At 47.9% G+C, this 23,315-nt stretch overlaps 1 protein-coding gene across 3 annotated transcripts in view; it reads right to left on the minus strand.

Moving 5' to 3' along the window:
• Positions 1-6,110: 6,110 nt before the first annotated feature.
• Positions 6,111-23,315, minus strand: part of LOC306650399 (FERM domain-containing protein 4B) — a gene marked incomplete at its 5' end in the record, with an annotated part of 188,852 nt that continues 171,647 nt past the window's right edge. For all 3 annotated transcript variants that reach the window (XM_079122420.1, XM_079122422.1, XM_079122421.1), the window contains 4 exons: positions 6,111-6,360; positions 9,769-9,898; positions 18,374-19,182; positions 19,993-20,112. In XM_079122420.1, coding sequence (XP_078978546.1) covers positions 6,240-6,360; positions 9,769-9,898; positions 18,374-19,182; positions 19,993-20,112 — 1,180 coding nt within the window. In that variant the 3' untranslated portion in view covers positions 6,111-6,239. The remainder of the gene's footprint in view (positions 6,361-9,768; positions 9,899-18,373; positions 19,183-19,992; positions 20,113-23,315) is intronic.

A 23,315-nucleotide genomic window follows, 5' to 3' on the forward strand; every position in this document is an offset into this window, starting at 1 on the left:
TGATGCTTTGGCTTCAGCTGGGCAACATGCTTATTAATATTTCTAAAGGATGAATTTCACACATTCTCAGTCATTTTCGTTGCACTGTAGATGGAAGCTAATCATTGGGGTTCAGGATATTGTCCTGCCAAAGAAAGAGTTTATGTTGCTCAGAGCCAAAGATCTCTAAATCACAAAGGATCTTTGCAGGAAGACAGCCCAGAAGCCTGAAGCAGTTCCCTCGTTTCATCGCGACTCAGGCTTGTCATTTCTTACACCACAGCCTCTCAGTCAAGGCCACAGAGGGACTTTGCCTTTGAGCCAAAAATCCAGGGGCCGTTCTTGATACGTGTTGACCTTCCTACTCTATTAAAGCCATTTATGATTCCTGATCCGTACTCAGTGCAGGAATGGCGGGCCCAATCCAGCAGCTCCATACAGTTTTGAAAGCACAAGCTCTTTTTATTGAAATGTCTGGTTGCCTGGGCGATGGCAGAGGAGGACACTCCAATCAAGTAGAGGACAGACATGGGACACACACACACACTAAAAGTCATTCTCTGCCCATTTCGAATTCAAATTCAACTGGGCATTGTCTCATCTGCAAAGCACAGCACCAGTGAAACCTCACCCTGGGATAGGAAACTGGACCCCGGCTCGCCTCCCAGCGGAACGTGAATCAGGAGGAGGAGTGTAAGCCCCAGACCATTCGGACCTGGAGGGGCTTCCCAGCCTGGACTCGGCCATGTGACAACGTGGCAGTATCTGGGCAGCTCCATAGGGCGCTGTCCTCTTTGGAGAGAGCACACGTGGCACTTGTCCCCTCCAGTTGCTATGCCTTAGCACAGGACCCACAAGGCAAGCCATCTCAGAGTCTGGGGTGAAGGAGAAATCAGTGACCCGATGCTGTGATCCTGTCTTCATCTAACGTTTTCCTATTCTGTTCATCATGGTCGTTTGAGGTAAATGCAGATTTTCTGGAAGACTGCCTGTTCATTTTGCCAATGGGGGCATTTCCTGGCACACTTGTAAATTTTGCACTGAGAAAGTACTTTGTCTTGCTGCCCGAGGACTATGAAATATGAACACTTTGCATTTAAATTCCATTAGTATTTAAATCTGATGGGGTTGCATATTAGGGTCCACCCTCTTGCTGCACCACATGAGAAACAGTGAAGACCACAGTCCCAGGGACTTCCTTTGTCCCAGGGGCTGCGCAAACCCCTGAACACCTAACCACACGGGACCCCTGTAAGTCTACGAGATTGTTACAATTGCATCTGCTTTATAAAAAGTGATATTTTTTAAAAAGAAAACCACTTCTCCAAGAAGTGGAGTCGATGGGAATTAGAAATTGAGCTTTGTTTTCCTTTCCTTCCTGCAGGGCTGCAGAGACTTGCTTGCACACGCAGGAGAACGAGGTCAGCCCAGCAAACTCCCGCCTGCAGTAACCCAGGATGCCCGCTAGGTGTCCTCGTCAACCAATTTTGTGCACTTGGAGCTCTGGGCCACTGGAGGCATTAGGAAAGCCTTTGCCAGCCAGCTCTCCTAGAACTTGCCCCTTCTGTGCCCACTGCAGGCCAAATCAGCCTGACCCAGAAGGTTTTGCTCCAAAGAAAGGCCCTGGTTGAGCAGGGCCAAGCTCTGCATGAATGGACACCCGTCTCTACACACCTTTGAACCCCAGGGGTTTCTCTAGTGTGGATTACTGTCCCACCTGCCCCTGCAGGGACCTGGCACCAGGCTCGCCCAGTGTCCTGACAGTGTCCTGTATCCACCTGAAGTGTCTGCATGCAGCTTTTCTCAGGATGTTTTCAATGCCCTGAATTCGGCTTTCAAAACAACAAACTAGAGAAAGTTGGTGCTTAACTGGCTTCTCGTACCTTCATTGGCTTATTCCGGCCAGCCACCTGCATTCTTGTGACACAGAAAAGGCACGGACTTGCCTTTGAGCTAGTAGCAGGACCAAGCCCAGGGTGAGGCCAGGGAGGCACCCAGGGCCCTGTGTGAGATGCGCTCACTCAGGTCTCCCATGGGTGGCCAGTCCCAGTCCTGGCCTGGGGGTGGGGGGCTGTGGCCAAAGGGTCAGGAAAAGGCCTTGACTGGCTGGAGCTCTGCACAGCCTCCCTCCACGATGGGCTCCAGAGGCAGAAACTCACACTCGACCGAGACTGATGTACATGTGGTTGGGAATCCGGGCTTTGTACCTTCCAGCTATGAACTTGGGCAAATAGCCTGACCTCCCTGAGCTTTTGTGCGGAATTAATAAGGGCAAAATTGCTGTGAGGATTAAAAAAAAAAAAAAAAAAAAAAAAAAAAAAGATGCCAAGAGCCTATGACAGTGTCTGAGACATGAGTCCGCCTTCAGAGATGAAGACGCATTCCGCTATTGTCATGTCGTGGATAAGTGAATGCAGAGCAAATCCTGGACTTCTAGATTGTGCTTTGTACTCAACAGCACGTGCCATTTTTTTCTTTTCTGGGAACTAGTTTACAGCATGAAACACCTGCTAGGAACCCGGTGCTGTGCTGTGCTGGTGACACGCCTTTCTGGGACCTCATACTCAAGCCCTGGTGAGGTGGGCACTAGAGGAAACAGCCCGGGGACCACAAGAAACCTTGCTCAGTGACTAGCAAGTGGCGAGGCTGGGAGAGTCCAGCCTGGCAGGCTGTCTCCAGGTCTGCCAGACTTCAAAGCCCACACGGTAACCACCACTTTATGGGGGTGGTGATGTCGGCAGACACCCTCTATCAGGGGCCCAGAGGCCCCTGTGATAATTGCAGGGCTGTGGAAATGCCCTTCCCAGACCTGGGCTGCCAGCACCCTGGTGGGCTCCGTCTTGCCATGGCTTCCCAGCCTTTGATCTTCTCGGGAAGGCCTTTTCCTCGGGAAAGGAGGCAAGGGCGCATGGAGGATGGTTTCCCAGAGAAAGTGCTGTTGGGAGGGAGAGTGGGGTGTGGGAAGCTCCCTCGCCACCTGGGAGCCCTGGGCACGTCCTCCAAGACCACAGCACCCGCTCCGCCCTCTGCCGAGATCAACTCCAGCCCAGCTGGCTGCTTCCTGGCCCTGCGTTAGGGTCATCTCCAGGCCACACCTGATCAGGAGCCTGTCTGAGTGGCATATCCTGAAAGCCCAGTGCTGCAGGCTGTCCCGGATGGGCCTCTCCCCTGCCCGCCTGGCTCCCAGCCCGCCCGGCCTGCTCTCCTTCTTGCTCCTTCCCTCCCTTTTCAATTTCCACTGGTTTCCATGGAAGAGAGCTAAGTTTTGTTTTCTTGTTTTTGTGTTTTGAGATGAGGTCTCCCTGTGCTGCCCAGCTGGCCTGGAACTCCTGGGTCCAGGCGCTCCTCCTGCCTCAGCCCCCGAGCAGCTGGGACTACAGTTGTATACGTCCCAATGCCTGGCTCAGCAACTGCTTTCTGTACAATGTTGTGGTGAACAAAGGGCATGAACGTGGCTGGGCCCATGGCCATGCCTGTAATCCCAGAGACCAGGAGGCTGGCTCAGGAGATGACAAGTTCGAGGCCAGCCTCAGCAACTTAGCAGGGTCCTGTCTCAAATAAAGTTGCAAAGGGCTGGGGCTGGGGCTCAGTGGGAGGGCACCCCTGGGTCCCAACCCCTGGGGCTCGGTGGGAGAGCAACCCTGGGTCCCAACCCCAGCAGCCCCCGTCCCATAAGAGCAGGTGATATGGAACCCAGATACAGGTCTGAGTTTAGCTTTACCACGTGTGTGCTGTCACGAAACCAAGGGCATGGTGAGTCTCGGCCTCCTCTACACCCTGAGCGGAGGGTGAGACCCCCTCTTACAGGGGACAATTACCTTTTCCTTTTGGGTATTTGCTTCCGGGTTTGTGTTTAAAATTTATACATATATGACTGCATGATTGATGTGATCCTGCAATATATGTGTAATCAGAAAAGTGAGACAGTGTACTCCATTTATGTGTGATTTATCAAAATGTATAAATGCACTCTACTGTCATGTGCAACCAATTAGAACAGATACACAAATTAAAAAGCGTATACCATGGGTAGAGAATGTTTTGCAGTGAAAGAGGAGGTTCACATGCTGAATAACTTGCCTTTGTCACTTTGTGCTTTTAATAAACATACCCGTGTGGGGCACTCAGGTCATTTAGGACAGATAAGGATCCCACAGGGCCTGTCGTGCTTCCAACCCCACCTCTGTTCCCCTCCGGGAGCCAGGTTCTGGTGCTTTTGCAAGGTGCGCCTGCAATTCTGACCAAGCCCTCGTTTGAACGGGGAAAGGTTATTTTCACGCAGGAGATGCATGCACGGAAATATTGAGCTCTTCCTGCATCTCATTTCCCATGCTATCTATTCTCTCTACTGAGCAGAATCAAAAGATGTCAAATTGTGATGGGCTGACAGATCTGGCTCCATGAGAATGTTATAGGCCAGACTCCATTTTGCAATGGTATCTCGAATATATAAGGCTTGATTGCCAGTCTCTGAAACTAGTTTGAATCACCTGTTACCAAGTAACTCGACATTGCCAAGGTTGGGAAGCCTCCATACACTCGATGGGGCGACAGACTGCGTGTCTCATGCACGCCCAGATGGCTTTCCGTAACAGACAGCGCAGCTTTATGAATCACGGAGCAAGAAAGAGCTTGCGGTTCAGCTGGGATGGGCCACCAACCAAAGGCGAACCTGTTTTCAGATGTAAAAAAGATGTGCACCTTCAGATCAAGAACTGAAAACCTGACCTCTCGCCCCACTTTGAGGCAGAGTGTTGAGTCGGCCTCGGGCGAGCCCCGACATCAATGAAGGACGCACAGACATTTTTCAGTAGCACACCTTTAGTTTATTGACCTACGTAAAAAAATAATAGGTCTTAAAAAGTCAGAACAGTAAAAGAATATGCAAAAAGGCATTTCTGCATCTAGAAGGCTATACAAATATGCAAAAAGGAATAAGTTATTTTTTGCTTGTGTTTTTTTTCCAAATTTCCCCCCAGACTTCATTTCTAATGATACAAATGACTAAGGACCAGTTTAACAAATCATTTTTATGTATATATTACATGCTTTGGAATATAGATAGAAAATGTTCCAAAAAAGTTGTTCAGAAACGTTTCTATTCACACTATGAACAGGAAACGGGTATAAAAGGGGAGGGTCCAGGAGCACCTTTTGATGGGACTGTGACTCCAGTCAGGGTGACAAGGAGAGGTCTGGAAGACGGAAATCAATCGTTCAACAAACCAACCAACCCTACGATAAAACACAGCCAATCGGTTCTTCCTGGGATGGCATGAGGTAGCTCTAGCCTCATAGTTCAATCTACGCAACGGCAAGGAATTTTTTCTTTTAGTGCTAATCTCATTTTTGCCACTGGGTGACGCGGAACAGCTCGTGGGCTCCCGGATTCCCTAAGGTCCGCCATCTTAAGGCACGCAGTTCACCTACGATGATGTGGCTTTGTTCGGTCTGGTTTGGTCATTGTCTGGGGCCCTTTCAGTGTCACCTAAAACACTCTTGGAACTCTTGATCATAAAAACGTACTGCATCGGGGCTACAACTTCACGTGACGGGCAAGGGGGACGGTCCCGGCCCGAAGAAGAACAGCTCATCACACCGGAGGGGGCAGGAAGGAAACAGGTGCTCGGGACTCGGTACCTCAGGAAGCCCTCCGAGCAGACTCAGGTAGTCAGCGGGCTGCTGTGTTTCCCCGGTGGCTACCAGGAAGTCACCTGGCAGGATGGCAGGGTAGTGTCCGTGTAGGGCTCATGTCACCGTGTCACGGTGCTCGTGAAAAAGCCACTCCTCATAATGGCCTAAAACATCTGCACATTCGCAGCTTCTCCGAGACCCAGCTTCTCTTCAAGCGATTTCCCAATACTGTCTGATGGCCCGTGTCTGTGGACACAGCACGCTCCTCTCCGGGGCTCACGGGGCACAGGTGCTGATGGGCCGCGGCCCAGGACCCCGGTTTCCCGCCCCTCCTCCTTCCCAATTGTGCTCTGAAGCCTCCCGCCCGCCGGGACGCCCTCCCTGAATGCAGTCACAGTTTTCAGGTCTGCCTTCAACGATTCGCTCCCTTCCCCGGGCGAGCCCAGGGGAAGGGCATCCAGGGGAGTCCTGTCCTGCAAGGGCCCCAGACCTGGAGAAGGGTGCCTGCAGGCAGCCTGAGCCTTCAGCCCGGCGCCTCGGGTCTCTCGAGCCTCGGGGCAGACACGCACATCTTGCAAGGCACACCAGGGTGAGAGGCAGGCTCGGCCAGGAGCCCCGACGGCAGGTCAGACTAGCGTCCCAGGCTTTGAGTCTTCGTGCCAGTACAGCCTCTGCTCCCCGCTCTCCAGGCCGCCCTCCAGCCGGGTCCCAGCTGCACCGTCCAGCTGGCGGCCCTCTGGGTACTGTCTGTAGAAGAACCACACAGTTAGGGCTTGTGGGCACACAGACGGCTGTGTCAGCAGGAAACCACAGGTTTCCAGAACCGGGAGGCAGGCCGAGGCTGCCGCAGCCCCTCCGTCACACGGGATGGGGTCTCTCAGGCCCACCTTCCATTCCTGGACACATCTACCATCGACCCAGACTCACAGGGTGTCCGTTACACATTACGTCACAGGGTTTTGTCAGGAAGAAATACAATCGCTTCTGAGTGGTAGGAAGGGCCCTGGCTGCGGTCTAACTACCTTGTAGGATATTAACTCGTTTGGGATCTGCTTTAGTAACCTTAGCCCAGTGATGTCTCTTTCATTGTCTAGAATTCTCTTTGAACCAGCATAAACAATCTGCTAGTTCCATTACTGATGAGTGAAATTAATCTTTGACACATGCTTGTTTTAAAATCCATTCAAGAGTCATATTGTTAACTTTTTTAAAAAGTACCTTTTGACATCTACATTTTAAGTAGTCTTCAGATTAAGGGAATATGTCGTCTGCCTTCCTCAGTGATAAAGGAATATATCTAAGGGTAGCAGAAACACCTTTGGACACTTTCTACATCCTGAAGGCTTAGGGGTCAAGTTTGACTTGGCAGTGACCCAGGAAACCACATCACACTTAAAAATCGTAGGTGTATCTGGATGGTATGTTTAAATAAGCACACCCTGTCACACAAACCACTCTGATGAGCAAGACCACATTACCGTAACAGTAGGTTAGAACAGGTTAGCGGGTTAGCGGGTTTCTACTGACAGTTCCACACCTTTTAGTATGGGTGACGGAGCCTTGGGAAGAAGAGTTTTGGAAACAAATGGGGGGGGTCAGTCCAGGGTTTTTAGTGTCTCCACGTAACAAAGGCAAAGCCAGATTCCGTAACTCCGCACACCAGAGCAAGCCCAACTCCAGAGAGGCCACACACGCAGCGGAGACTGGACTGTACTTACTACGGCCGGCTACGCTTAGCAAAAGAGAAGGCAAAACTGATCTCATTTTGGGAGACACAACCTCTCTCCGGGACAGAGGCCCTGGGTTCTGCCTGGTGGTAGGCAGAGTTAGACAGGGTGGGGAGGAAACAGGAAGCAAAGGAACAGAAGTTATTCCAAAACACAGAGTGCAGCAGCGGAGCCGAGAACGAGGCCCTACACACTCGAACGCACAAGGGCCTCCGGAGCTCCTACTCGGGAGTCTGTGCCAGCGACCCCACACCGACTCCCGCTGGGGAGAAGGCGGGATCAGCAGAGCTGTAGAGCTTTCTACAGAACCAGGATTTGGATACTTCAGGGAAAAGCTCTCTAAATAGTGCACTCAGTTTACCTTTAAAAATCCTGATATATTGCTAAGTGTTTCACATTCTTAGCTAAAAGGAAAATCTAAAGTTTTTCCTCTGTATCTTGAAACTTATTTTGTCTCTTACTTTTTTCATAAAAACAACACACAATTTGTGCTATTACACCCGCCTTGTTAATAAATAAAACCGATCAGATTGCACCATGATTGAAAGTCCTACAGAAACATATAGCTTGATAGAGGGACTTCTACCTCTCTGCAGACGGGAGGGTAAATGGGCAAAACTTTCCGTGAAGCAGGAGCTTCAAAAACACACTTTTCAGTTTAATCCATTAACTCTACATTTGGAACGCGTCCTAAGGAAATAATCTGGAATTCAGACAAATGTTTTGCACAAAGATGTTAATAGCAGCATGACTAACAACTGAAAAAAAGAAGGAAGAACTAAAAACCATCAATTGTTCAAAAACTTGGGAGATTTAAATAAAGTATGCTACATTCATTAAGTGGAATAGCCTATCAGTCATATAAAAAAAGGTTTAAACATTTTAAAAAACAAAACGTTCTGTTAGGATGTTAAGTTTAAGAAATGGGATATGGAATTTCATAGACAACATGATGTGTGAAAAATGCACCTAAGATATTGTTATTACCATGTTAAAACTGGTACAGGAAACTGGGGGAAATATGCCCAACAGCTGGCACCTCCGGGCGGTGTAGTGATGGACACGTCATTGTCCACTCCTTTACTCTGTGCCAAAGCTCCCACACTGAGCTCTTGTATGGCTGCACATACACATACAATAGGGTCCGTAAATAGCTTCGGGTTTCCTGTACATTATGAACCTCTGACAGCCGTGACCCTCTCGAGCTGCCTGACCCATCGGCAGACTTGGGAAAAACAGACTTTTCTCTGAAAGTGCTGAGCACTTCCTGAGTCCAGTGAGAGAGATGGTAGAGATAGCGGGGCTCTCTTGCACACTGCGTCAAGGGAGAAGAACATAAAATCAGAGAAACCAGGAACTGTCTGCAAATGTAGGGTGCATCGTGCTTAGATCTGAACAGGAAGGTCCAGCTCAAATATGGGGCCAGTCCTTTTGAGTTCTTGTTCCTAACTCCTGTTCAAGTATGACTCCCCCAAGCCCAAGCACCCAACGTCCTCTGAAGTATATTTTCATTAAAAGTCTATTTTGAGCACACCCTTTGTTAAGCTGAGACAATTGTCTTAACATTTCAAGCCAAGAAAAACTCCCACTGAATGTGGAGAACACAAACAAAGTTTTGGGGTTGAAAGTCTGCAGTTTACATGCAACCCTGTGGGCCTTCATAAAAACGAAGCTCTCCAAATCCCCAGGGCAGACCTCTTCATTTGTTAAGAGTCGGTACAAGTATCTGCTGCCTGAAGCAATCCTAAAGAAGAAAAATCGAAGTTTCTGAAAAAACAATGTGCTCAGCACTTCTTGGCACCTGGGTGGGGATTATATTTTGTGACCAAGAGGGAGAAATGACCTCTCCAAATGGAATTCCTCCTTTGCATAATGAGAATGGAAAGAGTTTGCAGTTCTTTAAACCCACGGTTCTTGTAACATAGGGTCAGACACACAAAGGAACGAAGGGCTGATGTCAGGCCAACTGTCTGTGAGGACCTTGGTATGGACTGCTTTCTGGAGAGGACTTAGATTTCCTGCAGAGTTGCAGGAGAGACAGTGGACCTTATCAACAATAGAGTTTCATGTATTGCCCCGCCTCAGAATTTCACGTACAGACTCTAAGACCAGGGTAGAATATGAATGAACCATATTTGTGCTCAGAAAACTTTTCCTTAAGGGGCCAGATATTCTGGCTTTGCTGGTTATCTGCTGTCTTTCAGGGCTATTTGGCTTCATGCTCATCGTGCAAGAATGACTATAGCTAGCATAAAGGTCAGTGAGCGTGGCTACTTTCCAATAAAATGCTGTCTTACCAAAACTGGGCTTGGTTTTGCAGGCTGCGGTTTACCGACCCCGAGTTAGGTGACTTGACAGTCACGGAGTATGGAAGGAGACCTGGCTTCACTGACCAGGACCAGGCTAAAATGTGAGCACGGCTTCTTACCTGCTTGGAGAGGGCAAAGGATGGTAGACGGTGCCATAGCAGCTGGTGTAAGAAGGTGCTGGAGTCTCATATTCAGATAGCCCTAAGCTTAACTGGGTCCTCCAGTTCCCAGAAGCATTTGCAGAAGACACTGGAAATCAGAATGGGAAGAGATAAAAATTAGCTGAATATTCAAAGTGAAAACTGTTTGGGTCACTTAGAAGCATGTTACAACCAGCTGTGTAGAGAGCAGATGTGAGGGGCCCAGGTTTTGTTTTTGGGGACTGACTCTTAGGGCCTTGCCTGCGCTAAGCACAGATTCTACCACTGAGCCACAGCCACAGCTGAGACAGAATTTGGAATCCAGAGAGCTCCTTTTCCAATTTGGGGATGAAATGACCAAATCATGTTAGGCTGAGGATGTAGCTCAGTGGTATAGTGGTCGCTTATTCCAGATTCAATCCCTAGTACTGCATACACACACATGTGCACAAATGATAACTAGCAATGTTATTATGAGTGGGAACAGGTTAATTAAAAGACAAATTTTTAAAACTGGTGAAGAGTTGAAGGAGATGAAATGGTCGGACTCAAAAGCAAGATGTACTTCAAACACTGAGATGGGAATGTGCGAAGGTGCTGGGAATGTACGAAGACACCACGAGTTCACAGGTAAGAGACTCTGCTAAACCACACCCAGCCGGAAGACAGTGCACCTGGCTGCACACACGAATTAACAACGGACTTCAGCAATGCTTTAAAACAAATAATAGAAGACAGAGAATCCGCACACGAATGACCAGGCCCCAAGTAGGACTGGCTTGGGGTGGAGGAGCTCTGGACCCACCCATGTACATCCACATCTACAGACAAAACTGAGAATTAACACTGAGGCTGTGGATACCATGCTGATGAGGGGTCTCAATCTAGATCACTATAGGACACTTTGGCAAGAGAAGGCTGTTCCCTATAAAGAGAAATCCATCCCAACAGATGCATAAAACCCAACACAGGAATATAAGAAATATGAAAAAAGCAAGGTAACACAACACCTCATAAAGCAACTGACTCCAAAGGTATTGAAGTGGGATTGGCTTATTTTACTTAGTGTGATATTCTCCAATTCCATCCATTTATCTGCAAATGCCATAATATTATTCTTCTTTATGCCTGAATAATATTCCATTCTGTATATATACCAGGTTCCTTATCCACTTATCTGTTGAAGGGCATCTAGGTTAGTTCCACAATCTAGCTATTGTGAATTGAGCTGCTGTAAACATTGATGTGGCTGCATTAATGTGGTATGCTAATTTTTAGTCCTTTGGGTATAAACTGAGGAGTGAAATAAGTGGGTCAAAAGGTGGGTCCATTTCAAGTTTTCTGAGGAACCTCCATACTGCTTTCCAGAGTTGCTGTACCAAATTGTAACTCCACAAGCCAATTCCAAACCAGCAAAGGCCAAATGTTTTCCCAGATAAGTGGATGATGATACATAATGAGAGTGGGTGGCGGGTGAGAGAATGGTGGAACTTTAGATTACGTAGAGGGAAATGAGAGGGAGGAGGGTCATGGTGTGAAAGATGGTGGACTGAGACAGACATCATCACCCTATGTACATGCATGATTACACAAATGGTGTGAATCTACATCGTGTACAACCATAGAAAGGAAAAGTTGTACCCCATTTGTGTACAGTGAATCAAAATGCAGTGTTTAAAATTAAAATAAAAAAAGATATTGAAGTGGGTAAAATATCAGATAAAGCATTCAAAAGAATGATCATAAAAATAACCAATGATTTCCAAGAGAACACAGGAAAACAACTGAATGAATTTAGGAAATTAGTACAAGATATGAATGAGAAATTCAATAAGGAGATAGAGATAGTGAAAAAGAACCAAACAAATCTTGAAAATGAAAGACACAATAAATCAAATAGAATGTTCTGTTGAAAATCTCTTGAATGGAGTAGACCATGCTTACAACAGAATTGGAAATTGGAGGACAAAGTGGTTGGAAGTATTAAAAAAAAGTAAATAAGTAACCAAATAAATAAGACCAGAATACACAAGAAGTCTGATACAACATTAAGAGACCAAATTTAAGAATCACTGAAATCTAAGAGGGTTGTGAGATGCAAGCTAATCATAAAACTTCTTCAAAAAAATAATGACAAAAATTTTCCAACTTTGAGAATGTGATGGACATTTACATGCAGGATGCATTCAGAACCCCAAATACACAAGATCAAAAAGGAACCTCCCCATGACACATTATAATTAAAATGCCTAACATACAGAAAAAGGGAAGAATTTTAAAAGTCTCAAGAGAAAAGTTCCAGGTTATATTCTGAGGCAAGCAAATCACAATTACTTCTGATTTCTCAGTACAAACTCTAAAATTCAGGAGGGCTTGGAATGATGTGTTATAAGCCCAGAAAGAAAATAACTATCAACCAACATTGCTTTATCCAGCATAGCTATGCTTCAGAATCAAAGGAGAAGTAAAACCTTCCAAGATAAGTAGAAATTAAAGGAAGCCATGAAACTAAAGAGTAGCTAAGCAAATGAGAATAGGACCAAATTAAACAGTAAAAATAAATCAAAATGGCAAGAATTAATACACATCCCTCTACAATAACATTTAATGCAAATGATCTCAACTCTTTAATCAAAAGACATAGGCTGGCAGACTGGATTACAAAACAGGATCCAACTATATGTTGTTGGCAAGAGACTCTCCTTATAGGCACAGATAGCCATGGATGAAAGGCAAAGGACAGAAACTGATATACTATCCAAATTGAGCCTGAAAACAAGCAGAACTGGCTACTCTCATGTCCAGTTTTGGCCTGAAGTCTGCTTCAGAATTACTCAGGAGAGACAAGAAAGGTCACCACATTCTGGTACAGGGACACCAAACAAGAAGATATAACAATGGTTAATGTTTATGCCCCAAATGTTGATGCACCTAATAATATAAAACAGACACTACTTGAATTAAGACTCAGATAAATCCCAACACATCTGTGTCACCAATACATAGTTCATTCAGACACAGACTGAGTAAAGACTCTTCAGGTCTAAAAATAAATATTATAAATCAAATGGACTTAATAGATATTTATAGAACATTCCATCCCCAAACAGTCAAATCCTACAGAAACTATATAAACACAAAGAGATTGAACAATACATTTTTGAATGATAAATGGGTAATAGAAGAAATTGGAAGAAATTTAAAAATGCTTCGAATCAAATGAGAATATATAGAACCTCCAGGACACTATGTAGGCAGTTCTAAGAGGAAAGTTAATAGCAATAAGTGCCTCCGTAAGAAAATCAGAACAATTCCAAATAAACAACCTACTGAGGCATCTCAATACCCTTGAAGAACAAGAACAAATTCCAAAACCAGTAGAAGGAAGGAAATAATTAAACAGAGCTGAAATCAATGAAATTGGTAATTAAAAAAAATACAAAGGATCAATGAAACGAAGAGTTGGTTCTTTGAAAAGATAAACAAGAGTAATAAGACCTTAGCTAAACCAAACAAAAGAAAGAGAGAAGGCCTAAAATAATAAAATTAGAGGTGAAAAAGGAGAAGTCATGATAGGCAGCACAGAAACCCAGAGGATCACACAGAGTGTTTTGAAAAGTTACACCACAATTCAAAAACCTCGAATTAAGGGATACATTCTAGACATATATGATTTACCAAAATTGAATCAAGAGGACATAAAAAAAACCTAAACAGAGAAGTAACTAGCAATGAGATAGAAGTAGTAACAAAGGTCCACAGCCAGATGGATTCTCAGCTGAAATCTACCTGACTTTTAAAGAAGAAATAATGTTCTTCAAGTCACCACATGAAATAGAAAAGAATAGAAAACTTTTAAATTCATATCAAAACCAGATAAGGACACATCAAGGAAAGAAAACTACAGATAAATATCCCTGACGAACTTAGATGCAAACATCTTTAATAAAATATTAGCAAATCATATTCAACAACATATTTAAAAGGACTGCACATCATGACCAAGCTGGTTTTATCCCAGGGATTTAAGAATGCAAAGATGGTTTAACATTCACGAATCAATAAAAGTAACTCACCACCTAAGTAGAATTAACGACAAAAATCACAGTTATTTCAATAGATGCAGAAAGCCTTTGGCAAAATTTAGCATCCATTAATTCATGATAAAAACATGGAAGAAACTAGGGACAGAAGGAACCTAAAACATCACAATGACTACACAACATACCCAAAGCCAACATCATAGTGAATGGAGAAAAACTAAAAGCATTTCCTTTAAAACTGGTAACAAGATAAAGATGTCCGCTCTTACCGCTCCTATTTGACATAGCACTAGAAATTGTAGCCAGAGCAATTATATAAGAGAAGGAAATGAAAGGGATAAAAATAGGAAAGAAAAGAATAAAATTACCAGTGTATGCAGAGGATATGATTCTACATTTAAAAGATTCAAAAGGTTCCATCAGAAGAAGCTAGAGTCAATGGACAAATTCAGCAAAGTAGCAGATTACAAAATCAACATACAAAAATCAATAGCTTTCTTCTACACCAACTGTGAGTCTTCTGAGAAAGAATCAGGAAAATAATCTCATTTATAATAGCTTCAAAAAACAAAACAAAACAAAAACAAACCAACAAAATCCTAGGAATAGATCTACTAAGGAGGTGAAAGACCTCTACAAGGAAAACTATAGGGTGTTGATGAACAAAACTGAAGAAAACCTCAGAGGATGAAAAGACTTCCCAAGTTGATGGATAGGCAGAATTATTGTTGTTTAAGTGGCCACACTAACAAAAGCAATGCACGAATTCAATGCAATTCCCACCAAAATACCATGACATTCAAACAGAACTAAAGTCCTAAAATTCATTTTTAAGAATAAAAGACCCAGAATAGGCAAAGCCATTTTAAGTCCAAAAAGCAATGCAGACATTAAATTATACTACAGAGCTATAGTGATAAAAACTGCATGGGATTGGCATAAAAACAGAGACGTTGACCAATGGGACAGAAGAGAAGACACAGAGAAACCCACACATCTACAGTTACCTGATCCTGATCAAGGTGATAAAAACATGTATCGGAGAAAAGACAGCCTTTTTAACAAACGGTAGAAGAATAAAACCAGGCCCTTATCTCTCACCCTACACAAAAATCAACTCAAAATGAATTACAGACCTAGGAACTAGTCTTCGAAACTATACAACTATACATATAAAACCATGCAACTCCTAGGAGAAAATGTAGGGACCACACTCCATCTTTTAGGCACAGGCAATGACTTTCTCAACAGGCACTCTAAAACTCAGGAAATAATGCCAAGAGTCAATAATGGGACAGCATCTAATCAAAAAGCTTCTGCACAGTGAAGGAAACAACTAGGAATGTGAAGAAAGAACCCACAGAGTGGGAGAAAATCTTTGCTACCTACTCTTCTGACAGAGGACTAATATCTATAATATGCAAAGAACTCCTAAAACTTAAACAACCCAATTAATAAATGGGCAAATGAATGGCCAACAAATATGTAAAAAAATGTTCAACATCATTATAATTAGGGAAATGCAAATCGAACCCCCACTGAGATTTCATCTCTCGCCAGTCAGAATGGCAGGCATCAAGAGTACAAGTAATAACAAATGCGGAGAGGATGTGGAAAGAAAGGAACACTTTTACACTGTTGGTGGGATTGTAAGTTGGTTCGACGACCATGGATATCAGTGCAGAGGCTCCTCAAAAGACTAGGCTTGGAACCACCACAGGACCCAGCTAGACCATTCTTCAGTATTTAGCCTAAAGAACTGAAGTCATCTTAACACAGTGCTGCCCGCATACCCAGGTGTAGAGCAACACAATTCACAACAGCCCAACTATGGAACTAGCCTAGGCACCCATCGGTGAATGAATGGATAAAGAAAATGTAGTATAGAAACACAACGGAGTTTTATTCAGCCATAAAGAAAAATAAAATTATGCCATTTTCAGGAAAACGGAAGGTGAGAATATTATGTTAAGTGAAATAAGCCAAACTCACAAAGTCAAGGCTTGTATGTTCTCTCTCATGTGTGGAAACTATACCAAAATAAGGAAAACAAAGGGGAGACCCCCATGGAGATTAAAGGGAGATCAGCAGAAGAGCAGAGGGACCCGGTGGGGAGGAGAGGATGGGGAAGTACTGGGAATGATACTGAAGAATGACATTGTTACATCGTGTGCTTGCATGAACGTGTGACCTCAGATTCCACCGTTTCACACAACTCCAAAGCACCAATAAGATATGTGGGAAAAAAAAGAAATTTTTTGATTAAAATATTTTTAAAAAATAACCCAAAGATAAGGGGGTGGGGGGGACAATCCTCATATATGGAGAGAATCTTCCTTTGCAGTCTGTGGTGGCTGAACACAGGCTTCGGCTGTAAGGAAGACGATGAGCTGGAATTTTTTGGAGACCTTCAGGGAAAAGCGTTCTGCCAGCTGAGCTGTTGAGACCTGACTATTCCTCAGCCTGAGGTCATGTTGGCCGCCAGCAAGATCGAGGTACATAGAACTTTTTTGTCTAAAAAAGATGGGGGCTGGGTCATGGAGCTGGTCCAGGAAGGTGCTCAGGAAGAGGAGGGTTAGCCTCAGAGGGCGGAGCTGGAACAAGTGTGGAAGCCTCCTCACTGGGCGCTTGCCCCATGAACCCTGTCCTGCTCCCTGCCTAGGACACACGCCCTGGCCACAGTGCCTGTGGTCACTGGACTCAAAAGTCCAGCATGGCCCGTCTCCTTCCTGTTCTTCTCTGCTTCGTTTCCGGCAACCAACCTAACCTGCGACACACACCCCTGAGAATTCCTGGGGCCACATGGTTTTGATGAACAGATGGAAGACTCACACTTTGAACTTTTAAGACCAATTCCGAACTCTGAGTGGAGGCTCTGAGGCTGGGCAGTTACGAGGTCAAGCTGGGGAGGATCCCCAGGCCACCGTGCACCAGCTCTGAGGCCTGAGCAGGGTCCTTGAAACTCTCCAGGCCCGGCTGTCCACCCTGCATAATCAGATAGATAACAAGCCTACCGTGGCACTTGCCACACAGAACCCACGGGTGCAAGAGCACGTGAAGCACCCAGGGAGCCTCATGGCGCTGCACACAACTGGTTGTCATTTCTCCCAAACCCGGTCACTGTGAGAACCATTGGGTGGCTGGACGGGGCTGTGGCAAATAACTGGAAATGTGTCTGTGGGTAGAGATGAGGCATGCCTGCTGTATGCACCTCTGCAGCTGTTAGACGCAGGCAGGAAGGAGGAGCATGCCAGAAGGCAGAGCTGACCCACGTCGCCCCTTCAAAAGAGATACTCTTGGTCTGGGGGCCGAGTCCTGCCGGTCAGCAGGGTTCGTGCCTCCTGCACCAGGGATTCTCTCCATCCTCACTGTAGCCCCAGACACTGGCCAGCAGCCAGGGGCACCAGGGGCCCAGAGATAGGCCTGCATCTCCTTGGGCAGCCCCGTGCCCCAAGCCCGGCCCAGGAGCCTCTCCGTCCCTTCTGGCTATCGGCCTGTGGTACTCTGCCTACGTTTGGTCTGTGAACATTGTCCATGCATCTCCCTGAACTTCAGTGGGGAGAAGCGTTCTCTAAACCAGAGCCACAAATAACAAGAAGCCAGGATAGGAGGCTTTTGATGTGTTAGATGCGGTCAGAGATGGGGCAGCCCTTGCGGAAGTCCAAAGTCCTGCACAGACAGGAGAGAACTTGACCCTGAACAGTAATCTCCACAGCAACAGCTCTCGTCAACAAACTTATGAAGCTTTTAAAGGTGCAGTTCAGACCGACTGGCCCGTGATTCAGGAATCCCCACACTGTGACTCACACAGGTGTCATTGTAAGGGAAAGGGCAGGACTCATGACCGTGGGTTTTCAGGTAGAGAATTCATTCGTTCCTTAGAGTTTTAAACATGCTTAATTCTCACACATTCTGCTGAGCTGACTGAGCTCCCCTAGGCCAGGAGCCCTGAGCATGCTGAGGGGCCTGAAGTCATGAGTCTCAGGACACCCTTCTCCTTAGACGGCCTCTGCAGTGGGTCGCTCACCAACGTCAGCAGAGGATGCAGCCAGGGTCTGCAGGGAACCCTCCTCTAATAAAGGCAGCCCCCAGAAGCCCTTAAGTCAACCCTGAAGTGGATCAGATATGTGGCAGGTGAGGAGGTCCAGCCTCTGCAGCTTTCCTCCACTCTCCACCAGATCTTAGTGGTGAACGGGGATGGACTTGAACTCCTAACGTTTTCTGTTTGCCTGAAATGTTCACTCTGACCCTTTCAAATGCCCAACCTCAGTGCCCCAATGCACTGAAAGATGTGGTTATCAATGAAGGAAGTAGAAGGGACGTGCCCGCGAGTCTCCACTGCGGCTGGCGTGGGCAGGCCATGGGCAGATGTCTACAGAGCCTGCAGGCCGCCTCAGGAGACTCGGGAGGGGACGGTCCGAGTGGGCAGCTCTTACTGTGCTTGCAGGGAATCGACACCACCTTAGGGCCCTGGGTGGTGGGTTTCCCGGCCCGGAGAGGGTGGTTCAGGGTGGCGGGCGCGGGCTCTGCCCAGCTCTTACCTGAGGAGTAGGAGGACGCGCGACTGCTTGGGGAGCGGGGCACCTGCAGCCCCGTGAACCCCAGGCATCGTGGCGACCCCCTGTCCAAGTCAAAGCTGGCCTGCGGGCTGTGCCCAGGGTCCTTCTGCCCGGAGGCGCGCTGGTACCAGCCGCGCAGGTGCTCGGCCACCAAGGCCTTGTGGATGTTCTTGGTGATGTGCTCAGACTTCACGGTGGCCTTCCTGGGCAGCCGGAGGGTGGCGTAAGGGTTGGGGGGCACGCGGTCCACCTCGTCCTCGTGGAAGGACCTGCAGTAGTCCCTTTGGCGCTCGTATGCGTAGTGGGTGGAAGGTCGGTAGGAGGGGTTGACACTGTACTGTCCCTCCGTGTCGCTCTCGAAGATGCAGCCCCCGCCGTAGTACAGGTCACCCTCGGCGTAGGGCGTGGAGGCTGCGATGTAGTAGCTGGACGCGGGCGGCTCGGGGCCCCTGCAGGGCACGCCGTTTCGCGAGCTGTCCTTCTGAGCCAGGTTGGGCATGCTTCCCGAGCTGGACGTGCCCACGTTCTGTCTCTTGGACCTTCTCCGGCCCCGGGCGCGGGTGTCCAGGGTCTGCGTGGCGTAGCAGGGGCCGGCGGGTGGCCCGCAGTAGTACTCGGAGCTGGACTGGCTGGTGTGGGAAGACCCGTCGTCCAGGATCTCGGTGCTGCTGCTTCTTTGGGATTTGGAGAGGGAGAGGAATGGCTTGTCGTCGTCCATCTCGGACAGGAGGTGGGACCGCGACTCAAGGCTCCCGCTGCGCTGGCGGCAGTGCTGAGATGAAGCCTGTGGTCTGGGAGAGAAAGCGGCAGATGTGTAGGAGACCAGCAGGAAGGCAGGACCCGCGGACGGAGAGGCGACGGTGCGGGGGACGCCCGCTCCGGGTGGCAGGGGGTTTGAGGCCCCTGGCTGACCGCATGGCAGGATCTACCTGTGTGCCTAGCCCACCGGCCACACCCAGTGCACTGCCTCCACCAAAGGAGAAGAGGGGAGGCCAGTCGTGCAAGCCCACCCCCTCCAGGGGAGGAAACGAGCTTCCAAGCCAGAAGACCCCCTGGACGTGTCTGTGGAGGGCTCCCTTCCTGTAGGACATCAGGGTAAGTCAGACCAGCATGGGGACACGTGCTGTGGAGCAGGGCCCCGGAGGCGGACATCTGAGCTGCCCTCCCGGCAGCACAAGGTTGGACATGACCTTTCACCTCTCTGCTCAGCTTCTGTCTTTGTAAAACGAGATGAAAGCAGGATCTAATATCCCCTCCACAATAGGCTCGTGGAGGAGACTAGATAATACAATAGTATCAACCTATAAAACATTCAGTAGGGCACCCGGCAAACACTTCCAAACTCGGCCATTATTGTTATCTGTATCCTCACCATTGAAAAATGAATGCTAATATCTGGTGGGGAAATTAAAGTACCAAGAATCCAATATGTTCCGGACAAATCGGGTGCATTTTCTTTGCTGACATATTGGAAACTGTAGGTCAGCAGAAAGTGTGGAAGACTGACACAGGCCTCCTGCAGGAAGTCCTTTAGAATGATCAAAACACAACCCAGGGCAGGCAGAAGGGCACGGCGCCACCAGCAGGAGGGGGACACTCACTCCAGGTGGCTGCTGCTGTAGGCGTTGCGGGTGAGGACCGGCGTGGTGGGCATGCTGCGTCCCCCCGCGGGCCGCCTCTCCAGAGTCTTGTAGGGGCTGCTCTGTGTTGACAGCATTTCTCTGTGACGATTAGAAAGGAATTCGAGAAACAGTGAGTCTCTGCACCCTACGGAACTGAAAGGACCCCTCCTGGAAGCTGGCGGAAAGGTGGGCTACGGGCCAGCATCCTGGTGGGCCCAGATGGTTGCAGAGGAAGCACATGCTTCTGGGTCAGGAATAGGAGATTGCAAGTTCCAGCCGGCCTGGGCAACTTAGCAAGACCGTGTCCCAAAGTCAGAGTGCTGTAGGCATGGCTCAGAGGTTGGCCATTCCCGGGATCTCATCCCAGGTTACACAGGCTGAGAGCAACCAGAGTAAGGGCCAGGCCAGCTCACAGCACGTACTCTTGACTGTGAGGCCCAGATGGTCCCAAAGAAACTATTTACCCCTGTACAAAAGCAGCCAGAGATAATATGGCCAGGTATATGTTCAAATAAAACTTTATTCCAATACCATTTTACTCATGGACGCTGACATATCAGCTTCATGTAATTTCCGCATGTCACCAACATGAATGTGTGATTCCCTTTCCCCAGTTACTTAAAATCATAAAACCCAGTCTTAGATCACGGGCAACCCAAAAACAGGTTGCAAGACAGATTGCCCATAGGCTGTTGTACACTGGCCCCTGGAGTAGGCAGCCATGTCTGTGAATCACTTTGTTCACTTTAGAGCCCAGCGAGGACATACCTTGAGGTTAAGTTTTTGAAATTAAAAATAACTTTCGGGCTGGGGAGATAGCTCAGCTGGTAGAGTGCTTGCCTTGCAAGCACAAGGCCCTGAGTTTGATCCCCAGTACTGCAAAAAAAAAAAAAAAAAAAAAAAAAAAAAGAAAGAAAGAAAGAAAAAAAAAATAACTTTCAAGCTGGGTAACAGTGGCCCAGAGGCTGAGACAGGAGGATTACAAGTTCAAAGCCAGCCTGGACTATTGAGAGAGCCCCTGTCTCAAAATAAAATATGAGAGGCTGGGACATAGCTCAGTGGTAGAGCATTTGCTTGGTATGTGCCAGGTCCTGGGCTCAACCCCTGAGGCTGCCGAAAAACAAGAACGCTTTCCGAGGGGGAGGGGAAGCTCAGAGGTAGAGTGAGGGTCTGGGTTCAGCCTCCAGCACCTCTGGTTCCCTCGCCCCAAAAAACTCCCTGAATAAAATCTTTCTTATTATCAAAGTAAGCTACATTCATTATAGAAAAGTTCAAGAGTACAGATTAAAAAGAGAAATTTAGATGTCCATAATCTGATACCTCAGCGCAGCATGCAATACAGCACTAAATGATTTCACGTTTTTTCCTAAGGATATATAAAGACGCATCTGTGCTTTTTAACGACAAAAATGATATCGTACTATGTTCCCTTCCTGCCTTCCCTCCCTCCCTCCCTCCTTCCTTCCCACCTTCCTCCCTCCCTCCTTCCTTCCCACCTTCCCTCCCTCCCTTCCTTCCCTCCCTCCCTCCCTCCTTCTTTCCTACCTTCCCACCTTCCCTCCCTCCTTCTTTCCTACCTTCCCACCTTCCTTCCCTCCCTCCCTCCTTCTTTCCTACCTTCCCACCTTCCTCCCTCCCTCCTTCCTTCCCACCTTCCCTCCCTCCCTTCCTTCCCTCCCTCCCTCCCTCCCTCCTTCTTTCCTACCTTCCCACCTTCCCTCCCTCCCTCCTTCTTTCCTACCTTCCCACCTTCCTTCCCTCCCTCCCTCCCTCCTTCTTTCCTTCCTTCCCACCTTCCCTCCCTCCCTTCCTTCCCTCCCTCCCTCACTCCTTCCTTCCCACCTTCCCTCCCTCCCTCCCTCCTTCTTTCCTACCTTCCCACCTTCCCTCCCTCCCTCCTTCTTTCCTACCTTCCCACCTTCCCTCCCTCCTTCTTTCCCTCCCTCCCTCCTTCTTTCCTACCTTCCCACCTTCCTTCCCTCCCTCCCTCCTTCTTTCCTACCTTCCCACCTTCCTCCCTCCCTCCTTCCTTCCCACCTTCCCTCCCTCCCTTCTTTCCCTCCCTCCCTCCCTCCTTCTTTCCTTCCTTCCCACCTTCCCTCCCTCCCTTCCTTCCCTCCCTCCCTCACTCCTTCCTTCCCACCTTCCCTCCCTCCCTCCCTCCTTCTTTCCTACCTTCCCACCTTCCCTCCCTCCCTCCTTCTTTCCTACCTTCCCACCTTCCCTCCCTCCTTCTTTCCCTCCCTCCCTCCTTCTTTCCTACCTTCCCACCTTCCTTCCCTCCCTCCCTCCCTCACTCCTTCCTTCCCACCTTCCCTCCCTCCCTTCCTTCCCTCCCTCCCTCCTCACTCCTTCCTTCTTTCCTCCCTCCCTCCCTCCTTCCTCTCTCCTTCCCTCCCTCCCTCCTTCCCTCCTTCCTTCCTTCCCTCCCTCCCTCCTTCCCTCCTTCCTTCCTTCCCTTCCTCCCTCCCTCCCCTCCTTCCCTCCCTCCCTCGCTTCCTTCCCACCTTCCTTCCTTCCCTGTAGCATGGGGGATTGAACCCAGGAGCACCCTACCACTGAGATACACTCCTGGTCTTAATTAAAAACAAACAAAACAAAACAAAAAGTATTGATCCATGCGGCCAAATTCCAGGAACCACACTGATTTATCACTTTTTAAAATCCTGGTCTCATGGCTCTATGACTTCTACCTGAGACATTTGAGAAAAAAGGGATATTCTTTAGGCCGAACGGTGAGTTCAAGCCCGAGTTTACTTTCAGGGTCAGAAGCCGGTCTGGCCACTGGTTTGCAGAGCAGTGTTTACTGACAGCTCTCCCGAGCATGGCTTACGAAACTGGACTTGGGACGCTGTACCCGCTCTGCCTTGGGTCTGGAATGTCCCTCAGAGGACCCTGAGTTGCAGGCTTGGTTTGGTCCCAGCTGGGTGCCACTGGGAAGCCTGGAGATGACAGGAGGGCGCCTGGTGGAAGAAGCTGGGTCACTGGGCGTGTGCCCTTGAAGGGACAGTGGACTCTGCACCCCTCTTTCTCTTTGCTTTCTGGTCCCGGTGAGAGGAGCAGCTCTGCGCGGCCACACGCTGGCACTGTGATGTTCTGCCTCACCACAGGCCCAGAGGCAACACAGCCAACACACGATGGACTAAGACCTCTGAAACTGCAGCCCAAACAGACCTTTCCTCCTTATAAGTTGCTTAATTTGGGTATTTTGCTGTAGTAACACAAAAGTAAACGATACGATACCCAAATGCAGATGATAATTAATGTCCCCATAACTTAATATAAATCAAACAGACTTTAAA

The sequence above is a fragment of the Sciurus vulgaris genome (assembly GCF_902686455.1).
Source record: "Sciurus vulgaris genome assembly, chromosome: 19".
Classification (NCBI taxonomy): Eukaryota; Metazoa; Chordata; class Mammalia; order Rodentia; family Sciuridae; genus Sciurus; species Sciurus vulgaris.